The sequence below is a fragment of the Melospiza georgiana genome, chromosome 18 (genome assembly GCF_028018845.1).
Source record: "Melospiza georgiana isolate bMelGeo1 chromosome 18, bMelGeo1.pri, whole genome shotgun sequence".
NCBI classification, from domain to species: domain Eukaryota; kingdom Metazoa; phylum Chordata; class Aves; order Passeriformes; family Passerellidae; genus Melospiza; species Melospiza georgiana.
In genome coordinates this window covers 7,463,024-7,475,889 of record NC_080447.1, presented here as the reverse complement: position 1 = coordinate 7,475,889, position 12,866 = coordinate 7,463,024, and the positions used below count along the sequence as shown (strand labels likewise).

The window sequence follows — 12,866 nt, the reverse complement described above, 5'->3', positions numbered from 1 at the left end:
GGGTGCAGCAGGCAAAGCAAAGCTCTGGGGAGCTCTCGGAGGTGCCTGCTTGCAAGTTTCTTGCTTCTGACTTGCTCCAGGGGCAGCCAGACTGCCGCCTGCATTGTATTTGCTCTCTCTGATGATCAAGAGATACCAATTCCCTTCACAGCCTCCCTTTTCCTCAAGCTGTAGCTAGGAATTCCCAGACTGGACCAGTTAGTTCACAGTGTCAGCTAGCAATACATATTCTAGAGGAAGATGGAAGAACTCCTGCAGATGATGGTAATGCAGGATGAATTCTTTCCAGAACCCTTGATTATTTTTAATATTTATAAAAAGCATTTTGAATGTTCACAAAAGCCATAAATATATATAAAAAATGCCCATGCCCCTTGTCAAGCCAAAATGGATCCAGCTGTTCTGTGGTGCTGGTCTCTGATTGCAGAGAATCCCTGTATTAATGAAAGATGTATAAAGGGAATCCCAAACTGGAAATATGATCTCTGCTCAAGGCTGTTCAACTATTAAAGAATATTTCAGGGAAGTACATCAACACAAAGCTGATTCTCAACATGGCTGAGATCCAGTCCTGAGAACCCATCTCCATGAAGGCATCTGTACTGCTTGCAGATATTTTTCAGAGCAAGTTGCTTCCAGACAAGCTTTGTTTTGTGCTGGTACATGGCCAGAGTTTTGTGCCAGTGTAGCTACATCATTACAAACCCATTCCCTAAGGCCCAAGAGAACCTCAGTGCAGTAGCAATGCCAGACCTGCTTCTTCCCTAAGCCCAGGAGGGAAGCCAGTCTGAGAACTGGAGCAAAATCACATACATGACAGTAGTAAGAGAAAAAGAAGACTTTGTACTGGTGTAAACACTAAAAATTTGGCAGAAGCATTCAAATGTATACCTTGTGTACCCTCTGATGGCCATCCAGCAGCCTCTGCCACCTGTAGCAATTATCTCTTTCTACCATTTTCACCAAGGGATGCATTGCATCCTGTGCCATAAAATATGTTCTTTCAAGTCACTATAACATCTGTGTGTTGTCCATACAGCAAAGCCAAGATTTGTTTTAGGAATTCAGAGCAGGAAAAGGGGGTTATTGGGGAGGGGATAAAAAATTAACACAGCCTCAATGTCCTAGCCACGTGGAAGGGTATCACTGTCATCCATCATCATCCTCCCCAGAGAAATGCTTTGCCCCCAACAGGGCTGCTGCACTGGCTGCCAGGCAGAGGCAATTCGTAGGAAACTGAGATGGCAGAAGCACAGAGTCTGATAGCAGAGAGACAGATCTGTCATCAGCACAGAAGGCTGATTCCTTGTGGCAGTGGCTGGATTAAAGAAGATGCAATTAACAATTAGCTTTGGTAAGAGAAGACAAAACCCTTAAAACACAGTTTCTGCTGCAGCAAATCAAGTCACAGACTCAGGAATTAATGGCTCAAAGTCTTGGTTCTTGCTTTCTTAGATACACTAGAAGATGAAAGAGAGAGTGAATTTCCCCTGCCGCTTCATTCTGGCTGGCTAAGAATTGGGGCTTAGCCATGGAAAAGGGCCAACCTTGCAAGAGTTACAGGAAATAAGAATAGCTTTGCAGCATTTCCAAGCAAATTCAGCACACCTTCGGATTTGTATTTTCGGCAAAAAACTCAGGCTTCTCACCCCAGAAAACAAAACTGAGGCTTTTCAGTAGATGATGCATTATTCATTTCCAGCAGAGACTAGATTCACATGATTCAGATTGTCTGGAGATGTGCAAGGAATATAATCAACTTGCATATGCATAAAAAGAGTGTTTCTGGTGCAAAGTCAGGTATCTTCCTCTCTCTAAGACATCTTGTGTGTGGATTAATTCAGACTCTCAAATGACATTAAAGAACCTTGTTCTATTATTGCACAGTCCACAGGTGCATGAGACCAAATCCAGCAGAGCCTACATGCCTAGCTCAACATCCTGTACAGCACTGGCAGCCATTCTCTCCTCCCTCCTTCCCAATCACTTTGCTTCTTTGTGCCCTACAATTATTTCCCTTCTAGTCTCTCTTTTTCTCTCCTTTGTCCATAGCACGCTACAAATTATTTGTGGTCAAAATGATTAACTTCACAACTCGCAACTAATTTGACCCTTTGCTTGAAAAGGGGACAATTCCTTATTGATCCAGACAACTTATCATCCCATGAGCACAATAAAAAGGCAGAGCTGGTTATCAGCTGGGAGATGCCCATGAGTATTTTTACAGGCAGAGTGTTGGGAGGTCCCTTATCGAGTGGGGTGAGAGCTGGCATGTACTGCAGGCATGCAGGGGGAGGCAGATTGCTTTCAGCCTGCAAGGCCACACAGTATGGGAAGTGGTGGCTTGAAAGAGGAGTGGAAGAATGACAGATGGTTTGTGCCTGTGCATTTCTTTAGAGGACACCGGGTTCCCACCATGGGAACAGCGTGGACAGTAAAGGCAGTGACTGGATGTGAGGAGTGACAAAGCAAGTCAGCCACGGATGGCCCGTGGGAGGCCAGAGGAAATGCACCATTAGTCAAAGTTGGAGGAAAAATAAAATGCGATGACAACTGGGCCATTCATGTGCTTCCCCTTCAAGGACTGACCAGACCCTTCACAACTCAAAAGACTCAAGTATCAGCTTCTTTTTCTCTTCAGCCAGGCTAATGTGCACTGGCAGGGTCTGAGGAACTCCCTTGTCACTTACATTAATTCTTATCTTGTTGTACTTGGCTACACTTCACTGAAGTACAGTGAGGGAGAGTGCTTCAATCAATAATGCAGATCCAAGGGGGCACCCCCCTCTGCTGCTCCTAGGGATCAACACAATGGCTTAAAGCAGATGTTCACCCAACTTGTGAACTTGGGAAATATCAGGACTCCCAGAATTAGACATAAGACAATGAAGTGGCCTCACAAGGATGTTTAAGTCCACACATGAACAATCTCATCACTGCAGGGTACCTTTTTGCATTTTGAGAATTTGCTACTCAATGCGAAAACTGCAACACCTCAGAGTTCTCTCTCAGCAACCTCAGTGACAAAAAAGGCAGCCTCGCATTCACAACCAAATTTCATCACATGTTCCACTTTTCCACTGTCATGGGAACCCTGAGGCACTGCTGTGAATATTGAATCTGATGCATTTTGTCATTAAGGAAAGATGAGGCCCTTCAGAAGGTCCAGCTGTAAACATTCACAAATGGTTGGTCTCTCATTCTTCAAGGGGAACAATACCACAGCTATGGATAGGACTTCTTTAGAATTGCTATAGCCTTTCCAGATTTGGAAAGTACAAGAGAGTTAAAGGCAGATGCAAGCAGAAAATCCCAAAATGCTCTCTTATGAACACATTGGATTCTTACCCCATCAAAAGGGACTTCACTTATTAACACTTAAATAGAGCTACAAGTAGCTTAGTAAAAGAGAATGAGCCTCTTGCAAAAAGGTGGAACAAGAAAAATTCAAGGGTAACAAATAAATCCTTAATTAAGAAAGAAAACCAAAATCCTGACCTGAAACTCTTAGAAACTCTGGATATACATAGAATGAACAAGGACAGAAATGCAAGCAAAGTCTGAAGTGTCAAGAGAACTCTCCTTATTCTTCTCTGTTTGAAATATGTCTAAGAAATAAAGTCAATGAAAAGTAAAGAGGTAAAAATCAAAAGTTGCTGCCATGATTTAATTAGATCTCAGTCTGGTGTAAATTAAATGAATTTTAAAAAATCCTTTGACAATCTAAGAGCCATTTCTTAAGTCTCCAAAGCAGCCTGTGTTCTTTAAATTACTTCCTGTCATATGGTTAATAATTTCTGCTTTCTACATTACAGGAATCATTCACCTAGGACAGCCAAACTGAACAGTGCTATCAGTGTGCACACCCTGCTGCCTGAATTGCTGTGCTTAACAACATCTTCCCAATTATCCAGGAGTGCACTGCCAGCAGGACATTACTTGACTCCATTTCTCTAAGGAAAATGATTGCATTTCCTGATGTTTTCAGCTGTGTTTGTACAACTTGCCTTCGTGTGAAGTTGAAAATTAATGCATTTCCTCTTGATCCTTTGAGAGAGAGGGAGAAAAGGAAGATTACCAAGATTAAATAAAAATGCCAAAGCTCAATCCTTTGTCTCCATTGAACAAAGGTGTTTAAAGAAAGATTGCTGAGCTCAACCTCCTGCAAAAGGTAAAAGCTGCTTTCTAACCTGTTGCTCTGACACAGTGTGAACAGAATACTGGTTGGCTGCATTACAGTTCATTCACATATTAGAAAAAGATAAAAGTAAAACAAGCTTTCAATTTTAACTGCTTTGTTGGGAGTACACCATGGAAAAAATGCATTTGGGCCTTTTCTCACAGTGAGCCAACAAAGAAGGGAACATTTATGTATTTTCTCAAGTTTTTGTTTAAAATCTAAAGCCTGTCTTTTTTCACTGTTTTCTTTCCCTTGATATTTTATTATACTGGAGCTACATAATATTTTAATAGACAAGGACTGAAAAGGTATCTATAGCTTAGATTCATTTCAGTAATGTTACCACCTAGGTAATTCCTTGGGAAAAAGAGTCTCCTTGTGAAAGATATAAGTAGAGGGATCCTGGTCCTTGGCTTTATGCTGAAACAAGGAATAACAAGCCAGATTCCCATATTGCTTTAAAGTAAATGAAAGGAGGACAGAAAAACCCCAACAGTCTTTCTGGTGTTTGTATGATCTGGAAGAAAGCAGGGCAGGAGGTGCAGTAGGGGTACAGTTCATCTTTCATGGAGTATAAAGGCTTTCCTTAAATAAATGTATTAATATATTGGACATATGCTATTACAAACTGCTGAGACTTCTACCTGGAAAAATTTTCACTCACCCCCTCCTTGGAGATGCTGGTTCTGACAGGCTGCAACTGCCAATATCTCTACCCAGCTAACAATGCACAGCACCTTGTTCAAACAAGACTGGTCTTCATTTCACACTCTCCCCCAGGGAATATCCATTTTTGTCTTCAGACTATATCTTTATGACTGATGCAATCAGATTCTGGAAACCTGCCTTATTAGTTTATATTCCAGCTTCTTAGGGAATGATGTTAATTTTCCATTGTAGGACCAGAAGATTTTAGATGTGCTAGTTCTTGTCTATAAGGAATAACAAAAAAAGTGGCACACACAGTACCATGCTAAGAAATGGACTACAGTGAACAGCATTCCTTGCACAGAAATTCTAGGGGTTCCAAAAAAAGACACTCCTCAGTCCAACAGTGCCTGAAGCAAGATATTTTACAATTGCAATATGAATAAATAAATGTGCATTTTTTTACTTATTCACCTGAGATATTCTGCCTAATTTCTTAATCAGAATTGTTTTCTTCCTAGATCTGTGGTTTACTAAGACTTTACACTGTGATGGCCAAAGAGTTCCATTATATCCATTAAAGATTAGATGATTTTCTTTTGTTTCCCACAGCAAATAGGATCCCATTCATGTCCCAAACAGAATGTCAGTAGTTGGAATGATGTTTTCTTAAGGTACATATAAGATTAAAGACTGAAATCAGATGCAGTGTTGCCAAAGCCTTTGTAATATGCATGTTTTTCATGGCAAGATGATTGACAAGAATTGCAGTAAGGTGCTGAAGGGGATATTTCACCTGGCCCATCAAAATTCAATGTAGAGGATTAGAACTAAGAAGAGCTGACAATATTGACTTTGAGTACCACAACGGAAACATAATTAGCTTTTTGACATGTAGTGGACAGAAATATTCCATTTTTTAAAAAATCAGTTAGAGTAATTACTGCATATCTGTTGCATGCTGCCCTGGGAAAAAGAAAAAAAAAAAAGAAAAAAGGTCTGCTCTGCTCTTTCCTCTTTTCCCAGTAAAATCCAAGTTTGGCACTAGAATAAATGCATACAAACCCAGCCTTTCTGCTGGAAGAACATCAGGAAAACTTCATGCATTAAAGTAAAAACCTCTCTTAAAAGAGAGCACACAGATCTGAAAGAATGAAAAAGTCAATGAATTTTATACAAGTTTACGTATTGCAAAACAAACTGTCTGCACTATGCTTATTAAAGGCATATTTCATTGCCTAATCATAGATGTCTATTGTACCTTTTATGTTTTGAATCATAATTGCAGCCTTTCCCCCAACTGTAATAATGAAAGACATTTTGGCATATGCTTATATTGATTCCCATTTAACAAAGCACTTAAGACAAATACTTGCATCCCACTGAAATTAATGGCCAACCTTAACTTTGAGTACACTGATGTCACTGGCATTTAGACAAATGGCAATTTATATGGGCACAGAATTGCCTACTTTGTTGGACAGACAAAAGCCTCTGAAGAGAAGTCTTTAAACTCAAAAGCCATTAAAATACTCAGCTCCTTTGGTTAGAAACACTATGGCATCCATGGCTTTTATGTTTTTATCAGAATAAATGTGCTAGCAAAAAAATGTGTAGCTGTTGTACTGAAGTACCTTTTCTAGCTCCTGGTCTGGAATAATCTAAAATGTAGAGACAATTTTCAGTAGATTTACAGAAAATACAGTACATGCAGAAATGGGAAAAGGCAAAACTTAATTGTACACAACACCTTGACAATAAGCTACCATTAGGTATAATATAAATAATGCACTAAATTCTATTCCAATTTTATTTTGTCTGTATGCTCATCTGTTATTCTTTTTGATTTGGGATTAAATGGTATATGAAAATAAGCAAAAAATAATCAAGAATTTTGCTTACCTTATTACATTTTTAGGAGTTACTAGTTATCCTTATTAGTTAGAACCTGCAATGAAATATTTTAGGAAATTAAAGTAGATTAAAAATGCAGAAATAGAAATGCCTTTACATAGAGTAAAATCAGTATTTGTTCTCAGCATCAAATCCAGGGCATATACTGAGGCAATACTATGCTGTTTCAGACACTATGCTCACCTGACTTATTGGGAACTCCTCACCAAAATCAGTGGATTTAAAGATATAAAAGAAAATTGAAATGAATTGAAAAATGGATCCCTTACTTTTCTGACAAAGTTTCTCAGAGTTCTAAATACATTTTGCTAGTCATTTCTCTATTAATTTTCTAATATTTTTTACCTAGCAGTATCCACAGCTACTAATTGGCTTTGTAGCTCTGCATTTCTCCACTCTGTGTTCCAGTTTAAACCCCAAAGTGAACAGCTCGTGTAGAATATTGTAGCTCTGTAAAATGCTCTGACTGCACTCAGGGAGTTTACTCTGGACAAGACTTCAAGAAGCATGTCAGCATGCAGGAACAATGAAAATTCCTGTTAGACCTCATTAGCAGGAGTAAAAAGACAATATTTGAAACCATACTTACCGAGGCTACAGTTTCTCCTAAATTTAAAATTAGGCCATCCAACCTGGAAAAATCTCAGTGGTTATTTAGTTTACACATAGACATGGAAGTAACAACATTTCCTTAATAAAAAGTCTGAGTCTGTCTATTTCTTTGTTTCCTTAATACATACTTCAACGAAGAGAGACAGCATTAAGATCAAAAAATCTATCTATTGTAAGCAGAAATCATGTGTACAAAATTAAGCAAGTGCAATAACACATTTACTAGAAAAAATATTCTTTATTTAATAATTAATTCATAACACAATAAATATTGGGATCACACATATGAGGGACCCAGCAAAGCTCAGACTTGTTTGCACCACGGTGTGGTTTGACAAACAAATCCTCATCAGCTGGCATCCTAAGAAGCCTGACTAGATTTTTTTTTCACATGCAATCAGTAAGTTGCAATGTACATCAATTGTTTCAATTTACATTGGTCAGGCTTTTAAAAACAATTCTCAAGCACCATCCCTGGTGAATCCTTCAGGAAAAAAAGCACAATCAGAATATTTGTCATTATTCTGTCTTGCCATTGATTCTGACATTATTATGTAGGTGGGATTGTATGCTTTGTTTTACTTCAGGGGGCAACAGCATTTTCCACTAAATGAGGAACAGAACCAGGCTGCTGTTGAAGAGGCAGGAACAATTTCATGCAGGCCACTCAGCAATTCTAAAACCAAGACAGTTCTGTTTCTTCTGAAAACCATGACATGCCTTAGTTTCACACTCTACATGCACTGAAAACACATTTCCTTGAGATCTCTCTATTTGCTAAATAATTAATTTGAACTTTATGATGAATAAAATTAACTCATCTTTCCATTGATTTGTCTGTAGGGACAGACAACTCTGTCTGCTAGATGCATTGCTAAGGCAGAGAAGAGAAGCAGATTTGACAAGGTTAAACACCAGTGCTTTAATTTCTGGGAAACAAAAGGAACTGGAAAGAAAAACTTGTATGCATAAAGGTTAGAGTTTTGTCAGAGGTGAGCTGTTTCTCACAGCAAAATTTCTATTAGGCTGTATCTCCGTATTTTAAAATATTAAGTAAAACATTTTAAGCAACCCTAATTTACTCTGAACTCCTTTTTTGTAAATGGTTGAGGAAAATTTAGCAAGGGTTTTGGCTGCATCATACTCATAAGGCCCTTTATTAAAGGAAACAGAAACTTCTGAATGTGCAGGTTTGTACCTATTTATATAGAAATAAAGTTTTCATCATTTCTTCTAAAGGCAGCTGCAAAATTCAGGCATTTTTTCAACAACACTTCCAATCCAAACATTCTTGTCAACTACAAACTTATGGATGACTTCACAGATGTAAAATGGCATCAGCAGATCTAATATGGAATGCCACTTGGAGACCAACTGTATCACTTCTTTCTATTTTATGGACAAGAAACGTGGACCAAAAAAAAAAAAATCAGAAAAATTTGTAGAGAAAACATTTAGGACTTCTTTTGCTGTTGTTTAAGCAAAAGAATTGCTGTTGTAATTCTAAAAAAAATTTTGAAAATTTAATATTCTCATATAAATGAGAGTGTAATAAATGCTGTTAAATCCTATTTTACAAGGAAGTTTTGATCCCTTTTGTCGAATAGTTTCAGACAGGTACAATTCTCATGGTAAAAATTATTTCACACTTGGTATGAACCAACCATATTTCTGTGTTGCTGCAGCAGTGAAATACCAATCAAATTAAAACAGCAGATATAGATACATGATCATCAGACTATTCTTCAAAACTGCAACAAGTTTGGAATTAAAATAACAAATTCCACACATAAACTATGGATATAAATTAACTGCAAAAAGGATATATTTTGTTTCACCTGAAGCTGGTCTCTTCCAATGTTTGCTATTCTGCTGTAAAGGGTGCAAACTGTGACTGGGATGGAAATTCAGTGCAGATTGGTTTGTGTTTGCCTTTGTCAGGCTATCTCCTTAACACGGCTCTGCACAAGAAGCTTCACTCTCAGATTTGTTCCTCTCCTACCACAGATGAGCCAGCACCTCCCCCTTCTGGAGAGCACAAAAATCAGCAGGAATCTGCAGCAGGGTAATGCTTTCTTACTTGGGCCAGTACACAACAAAAAACAAAAGAAGTTGCAGATGATTATTTTATATCTTTGCTCAGGGCAGGACCATTTCTCTTCTGGATCACTGCTTAATGTAGTTCCCTTCAGTAAAGTGTTTTATTAAAGCCAGACATCAGTCAGTTCAGATATAGTCTCCAGCTCATCAGTAAGAAAGTCTTAAAAACAAACCAAGAAAATATTTCAGTGTCAGCCATATTTCTGCATTCTATAAACCAGAAAATGCTGCATAAGGTGGATTATTAGAGGGTTTTACTTTACTTGTCAGCTTAATATACACTTTTAAAGTAGTAATTTGTGAGCTGTGTCAATTTAGTTTGGATTGAGCTGAATTAAAAATTTCAGGAGTAGGCAGAGACGCCACCATAAAATTCAACTCTTTCTTTAGCACCTCTGAGATCATTCATTCTCAGTCCTCTCCAGAACACTGTGACCAGGCTGCTACTGATTAATCCATTGTGATTCTGCCAGCAGCAGTACAGCTTCAGGTGATTTTTCTATTAAATTCCATTACATATTACATTTTAAAGGAAAAAACCCAAAGATGACTGCTTACCCTTTGTTGTGCACTCCAGGAACTTCTTTCCACTAGTGAATGCAGAGTCTCAGTGTTCAATATAGGATTAGTAATGAGCAATCCAAGCATGCAGCACAAAACATCCCACCAAACTTCTATGGGATGCCCTCTCTGATTCCCAGCATCTGAGACTCTTCTGCTGGCCAACAAGGAAACCCAAATCACAACTGCTTCATTTGTAGATGGCCTAGGATATCATGGGCTTTAGCTATTTTATATTTGCATATAAAATATGCAAATTTTATATTTGCGTATAAAATACTGTGATTATTCCCTAGCTCCCAAAAAGAACAACTTAAGGCTCTTAGAGATTTGTTGCAGCAGGACTACATTGGTTTTAGAACTGTGAAGGTGCAAGGAAAATTTTTCAACTGTGAGAAAAAGCTCTCTACAGGAGAAAACCAAAGATTCCTGTAACCTGAACCATTAAAGCTGTTCCAACTTAAAGTGCCCCTTTTCTTTACAAATATGTTTTGTGCTTTTTTTCCTTCTTTCCAGGGATGGTATTTAACCTCAGCAGCCTGTGACTGTTGCATCCAGGCCAGAACGCTTTGTAATTTGCAACTTGGTAACTTCTTCAGCACAGGTGGGGTGAATGCCAACTGTCTTCATCATCTGAGCATAGGTAGCACCACACCTACCAAAAATCAACAACAACAAATGACTCACAAAGTCAAATGCTATTCACCTGAAGCAGCTAAAAGGTCCTAAAATATCAAAATAATTCTGCTCTTGTCCATTTGATCAGGTAGAGGAGTTGCATTTGTTCTTATACAATGCTGTCTATTATTTCTCAGGCACTTACACAACACGTAGACGCCCAGCTTCCTAACTCTGAGGTAGGAAAGAATTGTCATAAGAGTTGAGACAGAGAGAATTAAGCAATTTATCCCAAGTCACAACTGAGCCTGTGGCAAAAACATATGACAAAACTGCAACCTTCAGCTTTTCTTGTACATACATGTGTGTTTCACTAACTCCAGATGGAAAAAAATGCACACATACACATAGAGGAAGAAAATCTTAATTAGAACTGTTGGAAAGAATCTGCTAAAGGAAATAATACCAGAATATTCTTCCATGAACTTAAAGTCTCTGATGCTCACACAGAACATATCAATGTTATAAGCGAGGAAAAAAACATTTTTTATTAAAAATAAGACATAGCAAGCAAACAAAACCCACCAAAACCCCCTAGTGCTACAATCCCACTTGCTTAATTCCCTTAGTTGTCCAGTAACATTCTTAAGACTTGATTACTTTCTTTTGAACTGCTATTCCTGGCAGGCTATGCTGTAAGAATAGCTGAAATGGCCCTAAATTTAAGGATTGTTTCAAGCTCTCTATGGAATAATGTTATCTCCCTCTACAAAACACAGTAAAGGAAGCTATAGATGCCTTCTGGTGTTTCCACTTACACCTAAAAAAGCACTGACAAGCAAAAGATCTTTGCTGACTACAGAGGTTACTGGAGTGCTGGGTGGGTGGGAAGATGAAAAATCATCCTTCAGAGAAGCTGAAGAAGTATTTGTCAAAGGAGAAGAGCAGCTTTTACAGTGAGGGTTCCACATTGAAAGCTCTGGATTTGTGAAATGCAATAGAAACCCATCCAGGAATCTGACCTGCTGAAAACCTCTTACTGTGGCTAAAGTTTTCATTTCCCTCAAGCAAGGCAGAAAAGCACTCCAGTTTCATGTGCTTCCTTTTCAATGGTTATTTTGGATAAAACTTCAAAACAACGACATCCTAAAAAATGTAGTTCTAGAATCTATACCACTGGCAATTAATGGACTACAAACACATGTTGAAAATGTGTACTGAGGGGTACACTGCAATCAGTGATTTCCAAGATATTCCTCACATGATCCTTGTGATCCTGCCTTCTTAATCCTTTCTGCTTTTCATTTATAATAGTCACTCACAACTGCAGGACTAAAACTGCAGTAAAATGTTGATCAAATTTATGAAAATGAACTGACACCACAACTGGCAATGATTTATGATGTTCTAGACTACCTTTCTTGAAGAGGAAGTTAAAAATTATAATTTTTAAATGTAAATATAGGAATCTACATTTCTGAAGATGTGAATCATCAATAAGAAAGGGAAAGGAAAAAACAAATAAGAAATAATTGTAGCACAGGAAAATCATAGCAAGACTTTTCCATTAAACCAGAGATGACTGAGAATCACTTCTTACTCTTTCAAATGGAGGACTTCTATATCAATATTTGAGCAAAATCTTAAACAAGATGAGATCACAAAGGATAGGTTTCTTTATTGCAATTGTCAGATAGCTTCAAACAAAAGTATCTTCCCTCTCTCATCATCCCATAGAAATTTCTTTTTTACTATACTGTATTTAGCTTATACCCCAGCAATATAAGAATTCATGCAAACCTTGCTGAACTTCTAAGAAGCCATGGCTGTGCAAATTTAAAGATGAGATTAGGAAAGAAAATGCTTGGCAGGTGTAAAGAAAGGTTTTTCTGAATAGTACAAATATATTTTTAAAGAACTTGGAAACTGTAGGGGGATTTCCTATCCTGTTCACATAATGCAGAAGAAGCTACACTGAAGAAACTAACATTAGTTAAGTTAATGCTTAATTCTGTTTTTTGCTTACACTATATCAAATCAATGCTATACTTTCCTCAGTTGTTCTCTAACTATATCCAGTATTACAATAACTAAATCCAGTACATCTTAATGAAGAACTGCAGTATTTTTGTGAAAATATGTGCAATACTCCATAAAAGTAACAAAAAGCATGCATTCTTTATAGTGTTGCCAAAACTAGGCAGCTATCTTCTATAATCTTACAATAACTTAA

General features: G+C 37.8%; 1 protein-coding gene across 1 annotated transcript in view; it reads right to left on the bottom strand.

The window, feature by feature from the left end:
* Positions 1-7,572: 7,572 nt before the first annotated feature.
* The window catches only part of TXNRD2 (thioredoxin reductase 2), a 32,086-nt gene continuing 26,792 nt past the window's right edge, over positions 7,573-12,866 (bottom strand). The window contains exon 17 of the mRNA XM_058036956.1: positions 7,573-10,670. Coding sequence (XP_057892939.1) covers positions 10,547-10,670 — 124 coding nt within the window. The 3' untranslated portion in view covers positions 7,573-10,546. The remainder of the gene's footprint in view (positions 10,671-12,866) is intronic.